This window comes from Ovis aries, chromosome 1 (genome assembly GCF_016772045.2).
Source record: "Ovis aries strain OAR_USU_Benz2616 breed Rambouillet chromosome 1, ARS-UI_Ramb_v3.0, whole genome shotgun sequence".
In the NCBI taxonomy this organism is placed as follows: domain Eukaryota; kingdom Metazoa; phylum Chordata; class Mammalia; order Artiodactyla; family Bovidae; genus Ovis; species Ovis aries.
This window is the reverse complement of record NC_056054.1, coordinates 263,295,633-263,319,334: the sequence shown is the minus strand read 5'-3', so window position 1 is coordinate 263,319,334 and position 23,702 is coordinate 263,295,633. Positions and strand designations below refer to the sequence as shown.

General features: G+C 49.6%; 2 protein-coding genes across 2 annotated transcripts; both read left to right on the top strand.

Annotated features, from left to right (window-relative positions):
- The first annotated feature begins 3,202 nt into the window (after positions 1-3,202).
- Positions 3,203-7,638, top strand: TFF1 (trefoil factor 1). The gene is made up of 3 exons (XM_004003363.4): positions 3,203-3,327; positions 6,871-7,014; positions 7,447-7,638. The coding sequence occupies exons 1-3, from the start codon at positions 3,252-3,254 to the stop codon at positions 7,458-7,460; spliced, it is 234 nt and encodes a 77-aa protein (XP_004003412.3). The 5' UTR covers positions 3,203-3,251; the 3' UTR covers positions 7,461-7,638.
- A 12,197-nt stretch (positions 7,639-19,835) lies between these two features.
- On the top strand, positions 19,836-23,093 carry TFF2 (trefoil factor 2). Its single transcript, XM_004003362.5, has 4 exons — positions 19,836-19,954; positions 20,595-20,744; positions 21,873-22,019; positions 22,895-23,093. The coding sequence occupies exons 1-4, from the start codon at positions 19,864-19,866 to the stop codon at positions 22,906-22,908; spliced, it is 402 nt and encodes a 133-aa protein (XP_004003411.1). The 5' UTR covers positions 19,836-19,863; the 3' UTR covers positions 22,909-23,093.
- The last annotated feature ends 609 nt before the right edge of the window (positions 23,094-23,702 follow it).

Genomic DNA, 23,702 nt, shown 5'->3' with positions numbered 1-23,702 from the left:
GCTGATAGTAGTCTCTTATGATCCTTTGTATTTCTGTGTTGTCTGTTGTGATCTCTCCATTTTCATTTTTAATTTTATTGATTTGATTTTTCTCTCTTTGTTTCTTGATAAGTCTGGCTAATGGTTTGTCAATTTTATTTATCCTTTCAAAGAACCAGCTTTTGGCTTTGTTGATTTTTGCTATGGTCTCTTTTGTTTCTTTTGCATTTATTTCTGCCCTAATTTTTAAGATTTCTTTCCTTCTGCTAACTCTGGGGTTCTCCAATTCTTCCTTTTCTAGTTGCTTTAGGTGTAGAGGTAGGTTATTTATTTCACTTTTTTCTTGTTTCTTGAGGTATGCCTGTATTGCTTTGAACTTTCCTCTTAGCACTGCTTTTATAGTGTCCCACAGGTTTTGGGTTGTTGTGTTTTCATTTTCATTCGTTTCTATGCATATTTTGATTTCTTTTTTGATTTCTTCTGTGATTTGTTGGTTATTCAGAAGTGTGTTATTCAGCCTCCATATGTTGGAATTTTTAATAGTTTTTCTCCTGTAATTGAGATCTAATCTTAATGCATTATGGTCAGAAAAGATGCTTGGAATGATTTCGATTTTTTAAAATTTATCAGTGTTAGATTTATGGCCCAGGATGTGATCTATCCTGGAGAAGGTTCCATGAGCACTTGAGAAAAAGGTGAAATTCATTGTTTTGGGGTGAAATGTCCTATAGATATCAATTAGGTCTAACTGGTCTATTGTATCATTTAAAGTTTGCGTTTCTTTGTTAATTTTCTGTTTAGTTAATCTGTCCATAGGTGTGAGTGGGGTGTCAAAGTCTCCTGCTATTATTGTGTTATTGTTAATTTCCCTTCATACTTGTTAGCATTTGTCTTACATATTGCGGTGCTCCTATGTTGGGTGCATATATATTTATAATTGTTATATCTTCTTCTTGGATTGATCCTTTGATCATTATGTAGTGGCCTTCTTTGTCTCTTTTCACAGCCTTTGTTTTAAAGTCTATTTTATCGGATATGAGTATTGCCACTCCTGCTCTCTTGTGGTCTCTATTTGTATGGAATATCTTTTTCCAGCCCTTCACTTTCAGTCTGTATGTGCCCCTTGTTTTGAGGTGGGTCTCTTGTAAGCAGCATATAGAGGGGTCTTGTTTTTGTATCCATTCGGCCAGTCTTTGCCTTTTGGTTGGGGCATTCAACCCGTTTACGTTTAAGGTAATTATTGATAAGTATGATCCTGTTACCATTTACTTTATTTTTTTATTTTTTTTACCATTTACTTTATTGTTTTGGGTTTGGGTTTATACACCCTTTTTGTGTTTCCTATCTAGAGAATATCCTTTAGCATTTTTTGGAGAGCTGGTTTGATGGTGCTGAATTCTCTCAGCTTTTGCTTGTCTGTAAAGCTTTTGATTTCTCCTTCATATTTGAATGAGATCCTTGCTGGGTACAGTAATCTGGGCTGTAGGTTATTTTCTTTCATCACTTTAAGTATGTCTTGCCATTCCCTCCTGGCCTGAAGAGTTTCTATTGAAAGATCAGCTGTTATCCTTATGGGATTCCCCTTGTGTGTTATTTGTTGTTTTTTCCTTGCTGCTTTTAATATTTGTTCTTTGTATTTGACCTTTGTTAATTTGATTAATATGTGTCTTGGGGTGTTTCTCCTTGGGTTTATCCTATTTGGAACTCTCCGTGTTTCTTGGACTTGGGTGATTATTTCCTTCCCCATTTTAGGGAAGTTTTCAACTATTATCTCCTCAAGGATTTTCTCATGGTCTTTCTTTTTGTCTTCTTCTTCTGGAACTCCTATAATTTGAATGTTGGAGCGTTTCATATTGTCCTGGAGGTCTCTGAGATTGTTCTCATTTCTTTTAATTCATTTTTCTTTTTTCCTCTCTGATTCATTTATGTCTACCATTCTATCTTCTATTTCACTAATCCTATCTTCTGCCTCTGCTATTCTACTATTTGTTGCCTCCAGAATGTTTCTGATCTCATTTATTGCATGATTCATTATATATTGACTCTTTTTTATTTCTTCTAGGCTAATTAGTTCTTAAGATTTGTTGCTGCTTAGTCTCTAAGTCTTGTCCAACTTTTGCAATGGACGGTAGCCTGCCAGGCTCCTGTGTCCATGGGATTTCCCAGGCAAGAATACTGGAATGGTTTGCCATTTCTTCCTCCAGCGGATCTTCCCAACCCAGGAAGGGATTGAATTTGCATCTCCTGCACTGGCAGGCATACTCTTTACCAATGAGCCACCAGAGAAGCCTGATTTTTAAGATAAATCATCTTAAATAATTTTGAAGAAAAATAAGGTAATTTATCCTTAATTAATTAAGATCAAATAAGCACAAATGCTCCTACAATGCCACAGTGTAAATAGGAGGTTGACCATATGTGAGTTTTCAATGTGGATGCCAGCAGGAAAGGGGCCCCTCAGGACAAGGCCAGGTCAAAGAGCCTATGGGTGCTTTGCGCATGCACCACTTTCCCAGGGGAAAGTCTGACAAGACAAACAAATGGGGAAAAGAAGTTTGAAGTCCAGCTCCTAGTATTTTCTGCTCTTCTTGTCCAGGCGCAGCTGTTCCATGAGACATGAATCTTGAAAATCGTTGAAAACAGCTGCACGCTCACTTGAAAAGGACCACACCAGGCCGGGTGGGGGGGCTCACCTGTCCCCTGCCCTTCCCTGCACCACTGTGGGGGAAGCCCACGGCCATTGCTGACCCTGTGTCTGGCATGGTATGTGCATCTCTCCTTGTGCATCACCCTCAAGTAAGTGTGCTGTTGACTTGGTAGGACCATGATGAGGGAAGCCCATGGCCACTGCTAACCCTGTGCCTGGTGTGGTGTGGGCGTCTCTCTCTGAATCACCCTCCAGTGAGTATGTTGTTTGCTTAGCAGGAGGGTCTCTGAACAGCTCAGGCACTGGACGAGGTCATGACCAGGGAGACTCCCACAGGATAAGAGAGGAACTTTCTGAACCTCCAATCCTTCAGTCACGATGACCGCACGATAATGCATTATTCTCTATCAGCAAACCTGTCAGTTTGGCTTGGCCGCATTTGGAAAACACCTTTTAATCAGCGGAGATTACTTGGAATGAAAGGTTTCGGGGCCCTCCTTAGGCAAACGTTATCTGGCCCTCTGTAGAAAGCAAACAGAGCCTGCGGTATAAGATCGAGGGCCAGGACCCACTCTCATCCTGGATTGCGGGCCCCTCTGGACAGAGCAGGAAGGTCACGGCCGCTATGGAGCCCAAAGTGATCTGCGTGTTGGTGCTGGTCTTCTCACTGGCTCTCAGCAGCCTGGCGCAGGTCGAGACCGGTAAGACAGCCCCTTCCTGCTCCACAATGTGCATGCTGGGCAGAGGCCCACCTCTGGGAGCAGTCAGGGCTTCATAACGTACTTTTGAGCCAAGTGCTATTTTGTGCCAGGAGCTGTTCTAAGCCCTGGAGAGATTTTGGATGGCATAGAGGACAGTGGGAGGGCAGAGGGGTCCATGGAAGTGTTGGGAACTGGGGTAAGAAAGCAATGATGGCTGCATTTAGTTGTTCAGTCGCTAAGTCACATCCAACTTGTTGCGACCCCATGGACGGCAGCACGCCGGGCTCCTCTGTCCTCCACTATCTCCTGTAGTAGTAGTAGTGTTAGTCACTCAGTCTGACTCTTTGTGAGACCATGGACTGTTGTCTGCCAGGATCCTCTGTCAGTGGGATTCTCCAGGCAGGAATACTGGAGTGGATTGCCATTCCCTTCTCCAGAGGATCTTCCCAACCCAGGGATCGACCCCAGGTCTCCCACATTGAAGGCAGATTCTTGACCATTTGAGTGGCAGGGAAGAACTCTTGAGGTTTGCTCAAATTCATGTCCATTGTGTTGGTGATACTATCTAACCACTGAACTGGCATCACCTGCATTGGTAGGCGAATTCTTTACCACAGAGCCCCCAGGAAAGCCCTGTCTTCAGAACCGCTGCTAGAACGTACTACTGCTTTTTAAGTATCACATTTCAAAGAGCTGTCTTTAATGTTGGGAATAAGAATAGCTCTTCCAGATGTCTGAGCCAAACTCTGCCCCCTTGGGGCTGGACCCACTCGAGGTCCACACAAACGTCCAAGAGCCTATTCTGAGGGTCGCCGTCCCTGGGAACCCCTCCAACAGGTTCCGTGGGCTCCTGGGCCCTCTGCTCTGTGGAACCCAGACCCTGTCCCACTGGTGTGTGTGTCCTGTCTGCCTAGTCCATGGGCATCACCAAGTGAGGGACTTAAGGCGGGAGGTCCCACTGCCTCCTCTGAATGTGTCTGTCTCAAATCCTGTGTCTGCACAACGGAGTCAGTCTTCAGCTTTAGAGGGTTGTTACAAAATTAAGTGGTATTTGGGAAAAGCTACAAAGTGCCATATAAACGTTATTTATTACTGGTAGATATATTTTTAAATGGAGGGGGCAGGAGAAGAATTTTCCAAAGTTTTTGGAATGAGGATTCCCATAGAGGTTTGAAGTGAGGGAAAGAATGTTTCCCATGTGTCTCTGGGCTCCTTCCAAGGACCTCACGACTCAGGAACAGAGGATCAGGCACAGGGGTTCAGGGGAGGGGGCGCCACAGTCTAAGGCAAGGAGGAGGGAGAGAGCTGGACCTGAAAGGAGGTATGACCTGCTGTGGGGATGGAGGAGGTGGTCTGTGCCTGGCCGCCCATACCCACTGGCCCGTCTGCGTCTTCCCTGCCAGCCTAGCACCTAGCTCTGCCCACTGCACAGCCTGGCTCCAGGAGGCTGTGTAGCCCAGCCCTGTTCCCCACCATCCAGGCTGCTGCTGGCTGCCCACTGGCCCTGCCCTAGGGCCCAAGGCTCAGCCTTTCTATGTGGATCTCACAGGTCAGCCATCCTGTGACAACGGAAAACTCCATCCAATTGTAGTGAAGCTGCTGCTGCTAAGTCGCTTCAGTCGTGTCTGACTCTGTGCGACCCCCAGAGACAGCAGCCCACCAGGCTCCCCCGTCCCTGGGATTCTCCAGGCAAGAACACTGGAGTGGGTTGCCATTTCCTTCTCCAATGGATGAAAGTGAAAAGCGAAAGTGAAGTCGCTCAGTTGTGTCCGACTCCTAGAGACCCCATGGACTGCAGCCTTCCAGGCTCCTCCGTCCATGGACTTTTCCAGGCAAGAGTACTGGAGTGGGGGGCCAGTGTAAGTGTAGCCTTGGATGGAAGTCATTTCTGTCTAGTCCTGTTATGCAACAGAAAATGGTGGGCAAGGTAGACTCCTGTGGACAGAACCCTTGGAAACCTTCAATTTCTATTTAGGATAGCAGCAGGTACAGCGGGGGCGGTGGGGGGGATCCAGTTATCCAGCAATGTAGCCCCTCTCCCTCCTCTAGGGAGAGAAAGGACATGAGAACTGTGGTCCCAGCTCTGCACACACAGCCCGTCTTGACCTTTCCCACCGCCCTGCCCAGTGGAGTGTGTGATAACCACCTTTGTTCTGTGTCAAGACAGACGCCTTGTGTGATGAGCCCTGACTTAGGACATTCAGCTGGACTCCATGGGGGACAAATGCGGCTTCCTGCCCCTCAGTCTAGGAGAGGCCCTGCACCTACCTGTCTTTGACTGGATTGTCTTTCAGAACGAGCGCGATGCCCTAGGTCAAGGCCAGCCCATGACAGCGTCTGCTCTGGATCTTGGTCCTGCCCTCCTCTCTAACTCTCTTTCCTCTTCGGTCAGGGCTCTTTCCCTCCCCGTCTCTTTACCACCCACACTCCTAACGCCTCGTTGCACGTCCCTCTAGCCCCGGGGACAGACTTGTCTGGGAGTGGATGGAGCACCTGCACAGCCAGGCCTCCCTCTGGAACCTGGCTGATGGCCCTCATCCGTGGGCACCCTGAGACCAGGTGCGGAGAAGAGCCCCCCATTCTCCATTCCCATCCCAAGAGAGAGAAGGGGCTTCAGACTCTTCTGCCCCTGCCTCAATCTGTCCACTACCAGATCTGAGCAGTGCTCCTTCTCAGAGCCCCAAGTCCAGACCCCACAGGTCTTGCATCTAGATCACGTGGGCACTTGCTGCCCATCTTCCCTGCATGTTCTATGCCTTGGGTCAATGGCCTCACAAACCTGGCTAGAGTGTCTGAGTGGCTCCCTTTGCTCAAGAGCTGCAATCATCCACTCCTAGCCCTCAGCCTGCCTTCCCCATACCGCCCCACCCGCCTCCCCCTCTTGCCTGGAACACACCTTGCTCTCTTTCTGCGCCACCTTTGAACACTCTGCTCTCTCTCTCCTTGGAATAACCATTGCCTCGTTCTTACCTGGCCAACCTCCTCCAACAGGAAGCCCTCTTCACTTTATTCAGTCTGTAATCAATCATCCCTGCTGGGCTTGCCCTGTGGCTGGCTGTATTATGCTGTTTCGTATGTTTATTTGGCTTCCTTCTCCATCAGACTGTTAGCTTCTCAACAACAGCTTCTCTATTTTCAATTTCCAGGTCCCTGTTACCCAGCACGTGGCCTGGTGTGAACTTGATCTTTGAGGGGATAAACAGATTCCTGTCTGTGTCCCGTGCTAGCTCCAGTTTCTAGCACCCACAAACAGTGCTCAACAGATATTTACTCATCTAGTGACTAAAGTTTAATAATTGTTCATTGACGTTAATGAGCAAATGGGTAAATTGCCTGGGTGGGTGCAAAGTCTATGAATCTCGGACACCTTGCATTGTTCCTGAGTTTCAGTGTTTCCGCGCCAGTAAGTGAGCTCTGGGTCTCCATGGGCTGCTCGTCTGATGGCTGATTTAACTGGGGAAGGAAGCAACGTGGAGGGTGGGTCATAATAGGGAAGGAGTCAGCCCATGACTTACTTTCACCTCGTGGCCCATATTCTTTCAGAGACGTGTCAGGTGGAACCCCATCAAAGAACGAATTGCGGTCACCCCGGCATCACGGCTAAGGAGTGCAAAGATAAAGGCTGCTGCTTTGACAGCACTGTCCGCGGAGTCCCATGGTGCTTCCAAACTGCGCCCGTGGAGGAAGGTAGGGCCTTGTCGACACCACAGAGTCTGAATACACGGGACCACGGAACCCTAATTCAAGTTGCCATCTGTGTTTTCACCCAGAGTAATGGCCTCGGGGTGACTAGGAAGATGTAGTTTTGCCTAAATCAGTGTGAATCCAGGGCTGGGGGATGGAAAGAGCTGAAAGACCTGTTTGGTGGGGCACCCTACTCTTCCTGGCTTTTCTTCACATGTCTAATCAGGGATCTGTGAGGAACTGTCCTTGGTAATGCTTCGTGGCTCACCTGGGGTGGGGGCTTGCAAAGGGTGACAATTATGATACAAAGACCATCCTTGTTTTCTAAAGAATTTTCCCAGTGATGTTTTTAAGTAAATTCTCTGTGATTATTTAAAAGTGAAAGAAAATGCTTTTTCTTACTAATCTCTTCTCTTGGACACTTCACCCTTGCAGAGTGCGAGTTTTAGATACTTTTCTGGTGGAAATGGCATTGGAGTGAGAAGGACGTCTGCCTGGTGCCAGGGGCTCAGCCCCATCGCTGGCCGGATGTCTTGGGGTCCTATGAACCTGAACTCCCTGCCTGGATTGACTGCTCAGATTCTCTGTATTCCAAATTAGCCTAAAAATTAAAAGAGATGAATGGTCCTCTCTGCTTGCGCTTCTTATAAAAATGTAAACAATTTTCCTTTCTTTGAAAGAGAAATGCGATACTTGTGCCTCTGGGTTCTCGCTGTGGATTACACATTAACTCGGGCTATCTTGGGCCAGAGACCGCGGCTTGTAACATTGTTAGGTTGTCTCGGTGGATGTCAGTCATCGGGGTCCGTGCACCAGGCCATCGGGTTAAAAAGCCTCAGAGAAGCCACGCCCTTGTCAAATCATGGAAACAGGCTCCAATTCAATCACATTCTTTACATATTCATTGTGGTAACAAAAATTGCCTTGCAGTTTCTTCATGTCCCTCACATGGAAACTGACTTAGGAGATAAAACCCACAGCAAAGTGCCTGAACATACTCATAATAAAAACAATTGAGGAGGACGGCATGAGTTGACCCCTTGAGGAAACTCCCCCACCCACCTGGTTCCCCAAACTTGAGCTCCGAGTTGGAAAATAGGACAAAAGGGAAGGGTCGAGAGTCCCCAGTGATCCCTCGTCACCGACACAAGAAAGATGGAGGGGAGCCAATTGGACCTGCCTGGACCTGAGCAGACGCCCCCACCCAGGTGGGCAGTGCTGCCTGAGTAGCCTCTGGTGCCCCCAGCCCCACTTGCTCAGTGGGAACAAGAAAAACTCCCCCCCGACCTCCCATCCACCCTGGGCAGTCAGCCCTGCTCCAGGGAGCTCAGCCCAGCCAGTCCCGCTCCTGGACACCACCCCTCCCAGGTGCTTGACCCTGGGATCCGTGGGGCCCTGGGAGCTCTCTGGCCCTCCACAGCCAGCTGGTTCCTGGGATGTAGGGGTAGTGCTCTTGGCTTGATCTGTTGTTTCCAAATTTACCAGAAGAGCTGTCACCCACCCTCAGCCCTGGCCACCAGGACAAGCAAGCACAGATGTCCCGGGGGCCAGGAGATGCGCTGCATGCGTGAAACAGCCAAGGTCGGCCCCAGCACACGCACACAGCAGCAGACATGTGCCTGCACTAGCAAATGTGCTGTGAGGGTCACTGTAGCCTTCCTTCACTGGAGAACGTGCAGAAACATGTTGGCTTTTGTTCCTTTTAATCTGTAGCATCTCTGATCTTTTTCAACATCTTTGCCTGCTGCTGCTGCTGCTGCTAAGTTGCTTCTTTGCCTGCTAGAGAGAGGTAAAAAACAACTATTCGGTTGGCCCCTTTGGAAATGCAGTGTGTGATTGTAAATTATGCAGCTTCTGTAGGTAATACTGTGGTCCCTGGGGGTAAGTAGCCAGTCTCCTCCTCCTCTCCCTGCCCCACTTTCCTGCCCCTCTTTAGAGCTGGGTGGATGATGAGGAGTGGACCAAGCACCCACAGCTGTGGACTGAGGGAGACTTTTGGGTTTCCACTGGCCTATCTGGGACCTCGTCAGACCCTTCTTGAGGCCTGGCCGGTCCGTCCCCTGCTCCTTGTTCTCCCCACATCCCCCAGCCCCTGAGAAAAGGGCTTTCTCCCAGGACACAGCAGGCCCATTTCCGCATGACTACCATCCATTATTTCCCTCTTTTTTCCCTGACTCCACCCTATAAAGAATGATGGAAAGACTCATTTTCCCAACCTTTCTTTCAGTTAGAAGCAGGGCTCCTTTCTGGCCCATGAGACAAAGGGGGCATCTACCTAAAGGCTCTGGGGAAAGGCTTTACCCCTTGGTGAGAGGAGAGCTCCCTCTAGCTGTCCTGGACGGCCTCTGCAGCCTGTCTTTGGATGCTGTGTGATACGAGGGCATGATGCAACGCTTCAGGCAGCCATTCTGTGACAATGAGGAAATGTCACAGCACTGGAAACTTGTTATCCCTGAAATGCTGACTTGGCCCCAGCATCACCCATCCCCAGACTTCATGTTAAGTAAATCTGAATATTCTTATGGATTAAACCAACGCTGGTTGAGTATTCTCTTCCTTGTCAGTGCTTTACCAAGGCCTGTGTCTTCCCTGTACCTTAGAGCAGTGAGCCTTCATCCCAGCTACCATGGATAGGGGCAAATTCTCACCAAAGGTAAATGTCCTCATCCAAAGTCCTTCAGCCTGGGCCCTTCATCTATTAAAGGGATGTGGGCAATCCGCTCTCTCCAGCACATTTAGTGCGTCATTAACTTTTCATTTACCATCTGCCCGTCTTAGGATCTCATGAGGAACCTTAGGCTCAGAATCAGGAGTGATCAGGAGCAAAGGGAGATGCGTGTGAGGAGAAATTAAAGGCATTTCTTTAGTTTTCAAAGCAAACCCCACTACACATGTTGTCTCACTCTGATCTTCATCCCCATTTGGAAGCTGAGAAACATTGAATAACTCATCCAAGTGAGAAGACACACAGATCAGACTGCCACATCAGATTCTTGTGACATGGAGAGCCACCTGAATCCAAGTTTATTAATTTCAAAGATGCAATCAACAGAAAGCCAAGAATGGGGCCTGGGACATGACCTAGGCACACTCCTTTCCCCAGGCACAGCACCATGTGGGTTACACCACTTTCCAGGGGGCTGTGATGCACAGGTTGGGGGTCCTTAACCCTAAGTACTCCTGGCATCAGGGTTTCCGGTAGGAAAGTGCCTTCCTTCCGGCATATACGCCAGACTGTGGAGCAGAGGCCAGGTGACAGGAGGCCAGCTGGGTCTCCTGCCCACTGAGGAAGTGAATGACAGAGGGCCAATGCCTTCAACCAACACCCCTGCCCACTCCCACCATGTTACACGGAAAAAACCTGAGATCTGTGAGCCACGATGGCTGGACCACCTCCTCTGGTGTCCGCCTGCATGGATGTGTGATTTCGAGGCTCTCTCATCTGGACACCAAGCCTCTCGGGCTCACCAGTGTGAGGAAGACAAAGTGGGGGACTCCGGCAGAGGCACCCCCACATGGCCCAGCCCCATGCACCGGCAGGAAAGAGGATTCCACTTGGCTCCTGCCACACTGTCCTCCCCAAGAATCACAAAATCCATAAGAATTCTGACAGTGGAGGCAGCTGAGAGCAGGCACCCAGACAGCACATTGGGAGGACCTGTCAGAATAGATGCAGGATGCTCTGGGAAACCAGGTGTCCTTAGAAGGGGATCAAGCCCGTGCCCGCCCACGCTGTCCAGCCTCTGCTGTCCTGGAGGTCCCAGTGTGTCCCAGTGCTCAGGGAGGCTGTGGAGGGAGGGAGGCAGGAGCTGAGGTGCCAAGTGTTTCCTATGTTCACAGCCAGGATGTGGGAGACGAGGGAGGAGATAGGGGGGCAGAACAGGGTGAGGTCCTATGAGAGTGAAATATCTTCTCACCACTGTAAAGGAGTGTAAAGAAGTGACCACAACCCACAAGGGTTGGCCTGCCCCTGTGACCCCTCCCATCATGGTCCCCCATCATCTGCCTCTCCCATCATGCACCCACCTGCACCCCCTGCCCCATGAAGGTGATTGGTTGGTCCCAGGGAGGGAAGTCTGGGTTTCCCGGGAGTCTGGGCCACTGCCCCGCCCCACACCTTGCTGCAGCCAGGAGTCCACGGCCAGGGAAGCAGAGCTGACGGCAGGTCTTAGGAGCAATGGGCGCCTTCTCACAGCCAACGTGGAGGCCTTGAAGCATCCGGGGGTGGTGGGAAAAGTGCAGGCTGCTTGATAAAGTGCCTGAATGAAAACAGCCCTGCTGATAAGGCCCGAGGAGCCTTTAACAGTTTGGGGACCTTCTCACATGCACGCACACATGCACGTGTGCACACACAGAGCTAGAAACACACGGCTCTAAAAGGGTCTGTGTGCCTCCAGCCCCCAACCTTGGACACCGGTTGGGGATGAGCTCTCTTGTGCCTCAAACCCACTGGATTTCTGCCAGAAGAGGGAAGGCCACCTTACTATTTCCTGCATCTGAACACATCACTTGTTAGTGGGAAGTTTTATGTTTTCTCTTTGTTTTTCAAGATAGGCCTTCAACTCGAGAACAGTACAACGGAGTGATGTGTCTGTGTAGAGTTTTCCTGGCTTTTGCGCATGTGAAACGATGAGGCTAACTGGCCGGTCAGCATGGCTGAGTGACATCCTACATGTTGCTCTTTCTCTCCATCCTGGAAGCCGCCAACTTGGGGAACTTTCTAGAACTTTCCATGTCCTTGAAGAGCTTCAGATGAAAGTTTAGGAAGTCTCTCATGGGAGAGATTCGTGTTTGGCGGGGGAAGTTGGGGGTCTTCTGGTGGACAGCTGGGGTGGGAGGGGTCATCTCTGTCAGTGGAATGGGTGATAGTGTATAACCCAGGAGCCCATTAGAGCACAGCTCTCCACACAGCCTGAGGGGCCTGGCAGGGAAGGCAGGGGTGCAAGTCCTCACTCCCAGGACTGGCTGTGCCCCCAGCCTGGGGTTCCAGTGGCACCCCCTCCCCATTCCTCATCAGCTTGCATTGGTGTTCTCGTCGGCTGCCAAGCAAAACACCACAGATGGGGCGGCGTAAACAGCAGACATTATTCTCAAAGTTCTAGAGACTGGCGGTGCAAGGTCAGGTGTGGGCAGCGTTGATTTCTTCTGAGGGCTTCCTCCTTGTCATGTAGACAGCCGTCTTCACTCTGCGTTGCCTTTGTGAGCCTGTGTCCCAATCTCCTCCTCATTCTAGAAGGACACCAGTCTTATTGGACCAAGGTCCACCCTACTGGCTTCATTTTAACTTAATTACCTTTCAGAGACTCTATCTCCAAATAAGATCACGTTGTGAGGTCCTGGGGTAAACCAAGGAATTAATGGACTTCCACATGTGACTTTAGGGGAGATCATTCAACCCAGAACAGTTGGTATCTCTTGCAACCAAGGAACCCCAGTCAATGAAAATTACCAAAGGGCAGAGATCATGACTGTTTGCTCTTGGGACTAGCCAGTTCTGCTCCAGGTGGTAAGAAAACAAAAGGACTACATGAGCCGGAGAGCATGTCAAGTACAGACAGTGAGCGAGCCTGGAGACAGTGAGACATGCGTGACACTCATACGGTGTGTCGTTGTTGTTGTTGTTCAGTCATAAAGTCGTGTCCAGCTCTGTGTGACCCTGTGCACTGTAGCCCGCCAGGCTCCTCTGTCCATGTGGTTTCCCAGCAAGAATACTGGAGTGGGTTGCCATTTCCTTCTCCAGGGGAACTTCCCCACTCAGGGATTGAACCTGCATCTCCTGCAGGCAGATTCTTTACTATTGAGCCACCACGGTGACCACAAAGGACAAAGGACATAGTGTGTTAAGAACAGAGAGGGAGTGGGTCACACGTGGGATGTGTTACGTGACAAAGAGGACGCAACAGGGAGAATGTCATCACAGGTGGGACTGGACCCAGCCCATCAGAAGCCGACCACTCATCTCCAGGCTGACTGTGCCATCATCCCTGATCAAGTTCCCACTGGTGACCCTTGTGCTGGTCCAATTTAAGGCCCTGTGTGTCACCCCAGAAACACAGACTAACATTGCTGCTCTGTGGGTCACTGAGGGTACAGCTGGGCCAGCACTGCTTGCCCAGAGTCTCTCCAACAGAGCCTGAGTGTGGTGGCCCTGCCCATGTCCTAGCCCTTTGCTCAGACCCCAGTTCTGGTCCTTGTCACCATGTACTGATGGAAAGTCCAAGAGAGGAACAGGACATCTCAGGACTCGGGATCCAGTCTTTCCACCCGCTTGCACCCCACACAAAGTGCAAGCCTGCCACCTCTGGCCCTCACTTTTTGCCACGTGCTGGAGACTGATTTACTAAAAAGCGTGGCTCAAACACCATAACTGGACCTGCAAGCCTTCCCACCCTGCGGTTGGCTGTGTGCATGGAGGTTATCGCTGCTGACAGATGATTGCCCTCGCAACAACAGACTTCTGTTCAGAATATGTTGAACTAAGGATCAGACCAGGAACCAACTGCTGAGGCCAAGTTGTGGCTTCAGATCCTATTTGTAGGGTCACTGGGAAGGGTCCTGTCAGCTTAAGGAAACTCCCTCACCTTTCTTTGTGCGTGTGGGCAGGGACAGGTTGTGGAAATACTCAGAGCTTGTGAGCCTGATAGGAATAATCACCCAAGAAGAGACATGTCCCAGGCCAATCCCAGCATAGGGACTTAATGGAAGGGATCAAACAGTCACTGGTTTAAAGGTTCGAGCGGGCACATCATAGATATACATAGAAAAACTAAATTGTATAATTTTAAAGGTATTTCTTAATTGTTCTCAGCTCTTAATATTGCCCCGAGCTGGACATTTTGGGGTTAGCAAACTGATTAAATTAGGAAAAACGAGACATACTCACATATACATATATGTAGCATATATATGTGGTACAGTGAGGTTTGAAAGTGTTATTCACTCAGTTGTGTCCAACTCTTTGCGGCCCCATGGACTGTAGCCTGCCAGGCTCCTCAGACTACGGGAATTCTCCAGGCAAGAATATTAGAGTGGGTTGCCATTCCCTTCTCCAGGGAATCTTCCCAACCCTGGGATCAAACCTAGGTCTCCTGCATTGTAGGCAGATTCTTTACCATCCGAGCTACCAGGGAAGCTTAGTAAACCTCTAAGTAGGAAACCTGTATGCTGAAGGCAAATATTGGTGGAACTTTCTACATTTAAATCTAATCTAGTACATCAGTGGGGAAGGAAATGGCCACCCACTCCAGTACTCTTGCCTGGAGAATCCCAGGGACGGAGGAGCCTGGTAGGCTGCCGTCTATGGGGTCGCACAGAGTTGGACACGACTGAAGCGACTTAGCATCGGCAGCAGCAGCACATCAGTGTGGCAAACTCAGAAGGGCTGAGGGTTCACCTTATTTGCAGATTAATGGCTTTATGGATGCTGGCAGAGGACAGGAGACTCTTGGCTCAGAGATAAAGACCTCACTACACTGCATAGCTAGCAATGTAAGCAGCAGCGTGTTTGGTTCCCTTGTCCCCACATCCTCCAGGGGTGACACAGATGAGCTCAGATGGACGTCAGCACACACGGAGTCGCATCACAGGGGAGGAAGCCTGACCTCTCCTGGAGCTCAAATGGCACTAGTGGTAAAGAACCTGCCTGCTAATGCAGGAGACACAAGAGACCCAGGTTCTACCCCTGGATCGAAAAGATCCCCTGGAGAAGGAAATGGCAACCCACTCCAGTATTCTTGCCTGGAAAATACCATGGGCAGAGAGGCCTGGCGGGCTTACAGTTCATGGGGCTGCAGAGTTGGACTAAGTGAGTAAGCACACATGTACGCAAGCTTGCCTGCCTGCTGCTCCAGAGGGAGATACCTTATAAATATTCCAAGGTTGTTGCCACACCAACATCCTTGCAAAGACAGCCTGGAAGAAAGGACAGATTGGATCACCCTCTATTCAACTCACTGGGGAGGGGGGGATTTCCACCCAAGGCTACAAGGATGGTGAGACCCATTACGCCTGACACTGGAAAGATGGAACGATAGCAGTTTACCAGTCACATATTGCTCACCCCAGGAGTGGAGGCCCTCCTGCCATGCAGGGCCATGGGGGGTTGCACAAGAAACAAGGTGAACCGCAGGGGCTGCAGGAGGAGCCGTGTAGTATCAGGAGGGTGGGGTGCCCACTCATTCTTGCAAGAGGATGTGATTGGCTTGTTTGAGTAAGTCTGCAGCCTGGCAAGGAAGCAAAATCCGCTACTTGGGGACAAGCAGGAACTGTGCCCAACCCCTTGATAAGGAGGTTGTTTGGCTAAGGGGCCCTATCTATGGGAGCCAAGTGGGGCAGAGAACTCGTGGTTAGGCCACTCGAGGCCTCTCAATTTCACCAGATGTCAGGGCAGCACTTAACATTCAATTATAATTTTAGGTCCTATACCATTGGGACAGTTAGTGCCTCATTCACAAGATGTGGAAACATGAGAGACTCACAGGGAATTGTCTCCCAGCAACCAGAATACTGAATACACCATTTTCACAACAGAAGAGGGGAAAAAAAACACTAAGGCACATTTCTGTAGCATTTCATATATAAAATAAAATACAATGATTTCTTTCCACTTTTTAAAATTTATCTTTAGAGTTGTAATAAAGTACAGGAAAAGACTTTTTTTTTTTTTCCTTAAAAGACCAGAGAGTAAATATTATAGGTTCCTGGGCCATACGGTCTCTGCCACAGGTAATCAGCTCTGCAATTGTAGCTAGAAAGTGGCCACAGACAACGTGTGAATGAATGGGTATGACTGTGTTTTAACAGAGTTTTATTTAAACATAGGCAATGAGCTCATGGGTCATTATTTGCCAACTCTACTATATTTTTTTTCCTTGATATGTGGTAACCTAAATTATTTAAGTATCTTTAAGTTTTAATACTACCCAGCTCCCACTCAGATAAAAAAGGGATACAAAAAAGACATTTTGAAAGAATGTAAATCTTGACTAAAATCCTTCAAAGTAGTACAAGGAGGAATTCCACTGCACAATATATAGAAAAATGCTAAGGTTTATGTCCATCTGATTATGTCCCCAAATATAATTCATCAAAGTCTCTAATTTCACTCCCTCCCAAACTCAGTACCAAATTCTCAATAGTTGGTTTATCTATTTCTTTCTCCTCCCCACTTTGGCCACTTTATTTTAAGTAAATAAATTAAGTCTTGGGCTTTGGAAGTGTCTGTGACTTACCCACTCTATTGATCAGCACAGTCAAACTCCAGAAAGTTGGAATGGTGGGGAGAGAAATTGCATTAGAAACACTGAACATGCAAGTGTTGGTAATTCAATTTTTCTTTTTCCCCCAATGACAGTGTCAAAGTGAGATGTTATCCTAGTCAGCATCCTTGTGAGGGTTTAACCAGGCATATGAGACATTGGAGATCATTTAATACACCCTCATTTCAGCTCTTGTTTCACAGATGAGAAAACTAGTCCAGAGAGGAGAAGAGGCTTGCCTTGCTTATTTGCATATACCCAGGTCTAAATATTATTTTAAGAATTTCAGGAGGAAATTTGGGTGATCCATGATATTAGGTGGTGGATTCCTGCTCCTTATCTCCCTGGTGCCAGGTACCCTCATTAAGTAGGTCTAGTTTGTATAGATGCTGGGTTAGGTTCTGGGGTTTCCAAATGAAAGAGGCATAGGTCCCATTCTGTATGTCACCCTATACTTTCTGTGTGTTTGGGAAAACTAATTTTCCATATAGACTATAAAATGGGGCTGATCTTTCTAACCCTTCCTTTGTATTGTTGTAAGAATTAAATGAGATGTAGCATGTGAAATCATCAGAATACCAGCTGGCACAAAATTAACCTGCAGGTTTAGCTGTTACCTTCAGTACAAAGAATAAAGGAGCCGGAAAAGTAAAACTCCACTTAAAATGCAGATGTGGCTGTGTGGTGACTCTAGTGAGCTTAGGGGAGGGGTGAAGGGCACTTGTCTTCTCTCAGGGGAAGGAGGCCTTCCTGGATGGAGTGGCTCCTGAGGCAAGAGCTGAAGGATGGACAGGAGTTAGGAAGGCAAAGAGTAGAGGAAGAGTTGTGCAGAGAAACAATGACATTCAGGCAAAGGGTCAGAGGTCAGGCTGCATCAAGAGGGCTAGATAATTACATTAGGAAGGAGACCTGACATCAGAAGAGGGTGGGGGCTAAGAGGAGTCCAGTTCATAAAGGGTCTTGCTTTCCACGCTCAGGAAACGCTTGGGCTTTACCCTTCAGGTTGAGAGGTGTGAGGGGGTGGCAGAGGAGTGACATGTACTGTCCCTTTATAAAGGTAATCAAGGCAGCAGACTTACGTCTGGATGGGGACAAAGCTCTGGCTGAGCGATTAGTTAGTAGACAGTTGTACAAACCAAGGGAGATATCACGAGACTGGACTGGGCTGCAAACACAAATGCTGACAGAGACCAACAGCTGCCAGAGCTAAATAAACCCAGCCAGGTGGGCAGTGGCTGCAGCAGACAGGAGAACTCATGCCCTGCACCAAGAGACCACCGCAGCTTCAGTCACTTTTGGATTCCTTGGAGGATAGGTTGGCAAGTTACAGCTTCCTACAGCTTTTGTCTAAAAGACTTAAAAAAAAAATTTATATTTTGTTTGTTTTGTTCAATTCGGCTGTGAATCTAGACCCACTCTAAATATATATATACACATTTTTTAAAAAGTATTTTGCCTTTATTTTTGAAGGAATTTTCCATGAGTATAGAATTCTGACTTGACAAGGTTTTCTCTTTTAGCACTTAAATATCATTTTGTTGCCTTCCATATTGCATTGTTTCAGATGAGAGATCACTTGTAATTCTTAACATGCTCCCCTGATTGCGGTGCGTCTTCGGGTGCTGTAAAACTTTTTCTTTTTCTTCTTGTTTGTTTGACTTAGTTGCAGAATGCGGGATCTTTTTTTAAGATGCATCTTCAAACAGCCTAGGTGACACTGTGGCTCAAGGTCAGCGTCCAACCCCCAGCCTGACCCCAGGTGATGGGAGCCACCCAACTCCCATCAGAGTCACCCAGCACCGCTTAGAGGTTGTTCTGTGCACACGGTCCACACTCAGGTGGGTGCCGCTCACACAGTAGACACTGCATCTTCCATAATGACTTCCCCACAGGTGGAAGTAGCTTGTCTTGAAGAAAATGTGCCCTTTTCTAAAAGCAAAAACACCATGTGGACGGATGGTGCCCTGGGTGGGAGCCTGAGCAGCTCCACCTCAGATGGAGGCAGAAGGAGCTTCCCAAGGAGGATGCAGGCCAGAGACCAAGGGACTGGTGAGCCGTCTCTTTGGCATGGATCAGCTGGTTTCAGCAGGAATCCTGAAAAGGCCCGGATGGGACAGTGGGAAGTTGGGAAGAGGGAAGAAGCAGAGACGAAAGTGGGGCTGAGAAGCTGGAAGAGAAGACTCAGAGTCCTGTGTCCTGGTAGTGAAGAAGGGTGGCAGAGACACAGGTGGGGAAAGGTGACTTTTTCAAAGTTCGATAAGACAGAGCTCCAGGGCTGCTCGGCAGGGATCTAGGCAGGGGTCCAGTCTGTAGGCGCTGGAACTGGAGCTGGCAGAAGCCCCGAGCATGCAGGTCTGCTCTCCGGACTCGAAGACCCAGAGTTCCAGACCCCATACATCTTCGAGTTCCCGGCTGCTCAAGCCATGCTTGACAGGTTGGTGGCTCCCAGAAGTGCCCCAGAGTTGGGGGACCCGTGAGCTTCCTTGACCTCACCCCATCTCCCCTCTGTTCCCCTGGGGTGCATCCCCCCGTTTCTCTTTTGCCTCTTTGGGTCCCACTTTCAGACCCCTTCCCCTGGAGCACCCCACTCCAGTACTCTTGCCTGGAAAACCCCATGGGCGGAGGAGCCTGGTAGGCTGCAGTCCAGGGGGTCACGAAGAGTCGGACACGACTGAGCGACTTCCCTTTCCCCTGGAGCATCTTATGTTGAGCACAGGCTGGTTAACAGGTGCCATCTTTCAGAAAACAGACAGTTCTCATGGAAGAAAACAAATGGTGGCAGCAGTGGAAAAGAACCCACCTGCCCAAGCTGCGGACTTGAGAGACAGGTTTGCTCCCTGGGCTGGGGAGACCCCCTGGAGGAGGGCATGGCAACCCACTCCAATATTCTTGCCTGGAGAATCCCATGGACAGAGGAGCCTGGTGAGCTACAGTCCGTAAGGCTGCAAAGAGTCAGACATGAATGAAGTGACTTAGCATGCATGCAGGCTTTGCTGACATGAGCTTGTCACTTTTATACTCATCTGAGGCTGTTCATTTTACCCCGTCAGCTTCATCTCCATGGAGATCCATCCCTCCCCCAAGACAGAGATACAGACCAGGGACCAGGAGCCCTGGAGGAGGGTCTCCTGCCATCCTCCCGTTCCTGGAGAAGGGGTCTGCTCTGTCTGCAGTTGGCTCATTTTCCCTGGGAGCCTTGGGCCCAGGACTTAAAAATTCCTGTGGTGTTAGCCGCGTGCTTTATCAGGAGAAATCCCTAACTTCTCCCTTCCTGGGTGGAACCCCGCGAGTGCCCAGCGCCACATGTGCTATCTTCCACGTCGGCATCCTGGCATGACCTGGCTCCCTGCCTGGGGCAGGGGGGTGGCCTGGTTGTGCTTGCGGGGAGCCCAGTGCTCTGCTCTGTCACTCCTACCCCCCCCCCCCCCACCTGCTGGCCAAGCTATCGCAACGCAACTCGTTTTCCTAACAAAGGCCACAAATTGTGCCACAGGCAGAGACGAGGTTATCTTGCTTGCTGAGCAAACAGAGAGAAGCTTATAAGACACCCCTGGCAGCGGGGAGTGTGCGCTCTTCTGGTGGCCCTGGGGTGCAGATGAACGTGAACATGGGACCCCGAGGCACTTGGCTCCTGGCTACGCTTCTCATGCTGGGTTTGTGCGCCCTGGCAGGGGCCCAGAAACCAGGTAAGCGGAGCTTCAGGTCCCTGAGGGGAAGTGGAGCATCTGAGCCAGCGAGCCTGGGAGCCTTCTAGAGCCCAGAGGGTGGGGGTGGCGGGGTGTGAGGTCCTTGCCTCCTGCCCCCTGGGGGTCTCCGTTCGTATTAGTTTCCCTGGAAGTGAAAATGTGGATGGTGGGGAAGGAGGTGGGAAGGTGTCTTAGGACTGGGGGTGGGGGCCATGCAGCCGGCTCCTACGTGCGTCCACCTGCTTCCTGCCATTCAGGGAGGACAGTGGGGGAGGGGGTGAGACTTCCCAGGAGGACCCCCTTCGGGATTGGTCAGGACGGCCTTGGGTGTGGGTGGGCCAGCTGGAGGAGGGGCTGGGTGGGAGGCCCATCGAGGTCTCCCAGGGGCTCCGACTTGCTCACTTTCATCCTGACCTTGGCCTGAGTCCATCTGGCCAGAAGGTTTTATTTTTAAACTAATAAAACACTTTCAGCCAAGCCCTGTCAATTCCTCTGAAGGACGCCGCGTGGTTCAAACACGAGCGAGATAAGACAACCTTTACAAGGCGGGAGCAGAGCTGATGGAGCACCCTGGATGCACTGGCCGGGGGCGGGGGCGGTTTCATGTGGGGGGCGCTGGCTGACCTGGGCTTCTCTGCAGGTGCCTGCCAGTGTTCGCGCCTGAACCCCCACAACAGGGTGAACTGCGGCTTCCCGGGCATCAGTGGTGACGACTGCTTCTCCAGAGGATGCTGCTTCGACTCCAGCGTCGTTGGGGTCCCCTGGTGTTTCAATCCCCTCCCGAAGCAAGGTAACGGGCAAGGTCCCCTCCTGAGCCCTGGCCTGCAGCCCAGGACCCAGCTTCCCCAGGCTCCCTGACCACCCAGGCTAGTCCAAAGGGAAGAGAAAACGCCCTCTGCCTCCTATGTCCACATTAGATCCCGAGGGTGAGCTGTTTGTCCTTTTAGGGAGACTTCAGGGGATCTGACTGCTTGACTGTATTTGAAGGAAGAGCGAGTCTCAGGACCCTCTTGGCTGTGGCTCCTGAACCAGCTTCTAAGGGACATAAAGGCATTAAAATCAGGATGTTATTAACCTAACTTCGAACAGAACCCAAACATTAAGAAATTAAGTTAAGGCTTCTAGAGTCATCTTTTGAGAGTGAGTTTTTCCTGCGCATATTATCAACTTAAAAAGTCACCTGTTTTAAGGCAGGCACACAAAGAGTTATGTCTGCAAAGCAGACCCGTTTGTGTGGAACTCAGTGCCCTGGGTCCCGTCCACACCCCTCAGGGGTGCTGGTTGGAGGCTCCCGGGCTCTGGGGGAAACGGAACCGATGGCAGGTGGTCGGTTTGCCAGGGCTCATCCAGTAGTGGAAGGATCCTTGGGTGTCAACTCTTTGTATTAGTATTAGTCAGTATTAGTCACTCAGTCATGTCTGACTCTTTGCAACCCCACGGACTGTAGCCCACCAGGCTCCTCTGTCCATGAGATTCTTCAGGCAAGAATACTGGAGTGGGTTGCCATTCCCTTCTCCAGGGGATCTTCCCGACCCAGGGATCGAACCCAGGTCTCCTGGATTGCAGGCGGATTCTTTATCACTTAGCCACCAGGGAAGCCACTCAATTCTTGGTCAAATGCTTTATAACTTTAAAGGGTCCTCCCAGGAGGTAGTGTGGGCAACTCCATTTTATAGAGCCATGTCAAGCCCAGGGAGGTGAAGCAACTTTCCCTCTGACTTTGGGCATCAGGAAGAAGGGGTAGCCACTCGCTGGTGCCCACATTTAGTCCAGGGGTGACAGTCCCAGGGGCCCCTGGTGCTACCCTGAACCTGTGAGCTCAAGGTGCTCCCCTAGCGGGATGGTGCGGAGGTGTCTGGCTAATGAACCAGCCTAACTGCATCCCCCTATTGTCCCCAAACCTGGTGGTGCCCTGCAGAGTCGGAGGAGTGTGTCATGGAGGTCTCAGCCCGCAAGGACTGTGGCTACCCCGGCATCAGTCCTGAGGAGTGTGAGTCCCGGAAGTGCTGCTTCTCCGACACCATCCCCCAAGTGCCCTGGTGCTTCTTCCCCATCTCTGTGGAAGGTAACGTTGGAGAACACAGGCAATTGCCCAGACACAGGCAATTCTCAGGGGTACTGGGAGCCGGGGTCGGGGAGGTCCTCAGCTGGCCAGGATGCCCGATGTCAGGTCCCCAAACCCCGCGGGTGGTCAGTTCAGGAAAAACCGTACTCTTGTGGGGGCTCGCCGTTATTGTGAACCATCTCAGAAGTCAATTTGAGAATGTTCTCAACAACGACAGCTTTTTAAAAAAATAAATAGTCTAAGTGCTTGGGTCTTCCCAATGTGTCTTTTGTAATGGTTGTATAAAGCATCTGACCCTCAGCAGCGGCCCCAGGTCCCAGCACAGTTGGCTGGTGTCGCTATTTGGGGTGCTTCTGAATGCCCCGCCCTGCGCTGGGCACCATGGGTAGGATCCAGAGCAAAGCAGATGTGGTCTCTTCTCTTGCGGACCCTGATGCTCTCTCCCGTGACCATGGGTGACAGGTCCTGCCCCAATGCCAGTCCCGGGGGGCCATTTCCTTCCTGCCACCCCCTTACTTACAGTGTGTCCCTGACCCTGAATTTGACAAGGAAAGACCACATGTTTCCAAAAGATGGGAAGAATGCATCAATCCTTTAAGGAAATCAGGATGTTCCAAAGAGCATGGCTTTTTCTTCCAGAAGTTTCCAAGTGATTTTTTGAGTGACCTAAGGGTCTACTTGGAAAACTGCCAATTATTTGAGGAGTATGGACCCCTAGAGGGCATCTGGCCCCAGGGGGCTGTGTTCCCGCAGGCAACTTCTCCAGCAGGGATGGCTGGACTGAGGGCTATAGTTCTGAAAACCCATGGAACCTCTCAGCCTGGATTCCAGGCTTCCTGGCACTCTTACCTACTGTCTTGTGTTTAAATTTCTAGACTGTCATTATTAAGAGGCAGTGACTTCAGAGAACCCTCCAGGCTCCTTGGATTCTCCGAAACAGAAGAAAACTCACCATCTTACAGTTTCGGATTTCATGTTTCCCCAATTCCTGGGTTTTCGTCATCTGCTTTTTATCCCTTTCAATGTCTTCACATATGATTTCTTCAAATAAAGAAAGCCCTTAAAATCTGCTAAGTTCCATGTTGGCTTCATTGACACAGAGGTGTCCAAAGCTTGTGAGCGTGTATGTTTAAGAAAGTTCTTGAGAGTACATATACGCGTTGGGTGTAACTTTAATATTCTTTTATCTGCTATAAGAGCAAGAATTCATTTAATAGGGTCAGGCTACTCTGACAGTGAAAATGTATTGTATGTAAGGAACTTCAGAATCCATGATCCCTTTAAAACACTCATACTTAATCACGGTATAAAAATTCAAAGACTACCCGTAAAAATTGGCTTCTCTGGTGGCTCAGTAGCAAAGAGTGCCCCTGCAGTGCAGGAGACACAGGTTCCATCCCTGAGTCAGAAAGATCCCCTGGAGAAGGAAATGTCAACCACTCCAGTGTTCTTGCCTAGAGAATTCCATGGACAGAGGAGCCTGGCGGGCCATAGTCCATGGGGTTGTAAGAGTCGAACATGACTTAGCTGATAAACCACCACCACCACATCCCTAAAAGCATATTAGAAATTACAGGCTACTCTTGGAGTAACAAACAATTTCAGATTGTAATTACAAAATTGCTTTTTACAAATGCATCACTGAGTGCTTGCTTTTGAAATTCATGTAAGTCACCCCAATAT

What these genes read in the sequence shown, in the direction of transcription:
- TFF1 (XM_004003363.4), top strand. Translation starts at nt 3,252, where the DNA reads ATGGAGCCCAAAGTGATCTGCGTGTTGGTGCTGGTCTTCTCACTGGCT. An exon ending in CCTGGCGCAGGTCGAGACCG is followed by an intron (nt 3,328 to 6,870) that starts GTAAGACAGCCC and finishes ATATTCTTTCAG; the next exon opens with AGACGTGTCAGGTGGAACCC.
- TFF2 (XM_004003362.5), top strand. Translation starts at nt 19,864, where the DNA reads ATGAACGTGAACATGGGACCCCGAGGCACTTGGCTCCTGGCTACGCTT. An exon ending in GGCAGGGGCCCAGAAACCAG is followed by an intron (nt 19,955 to 20,594) that starts GTAAGCGGAGCT and finishes GCTTCTCTGCAG; the next exon opens with GTGCCTGCCAGTGTTCGCGC. An exon ending in CAATCCCCTCCCGAAGCAAG is followed by an intron (nt 20,745 to 21,872) that starts GTAACGGGCAAG and finishes GGTGCCCTGCAG; the next exon opens with AGTCGGAGGAGTGTGTCATG.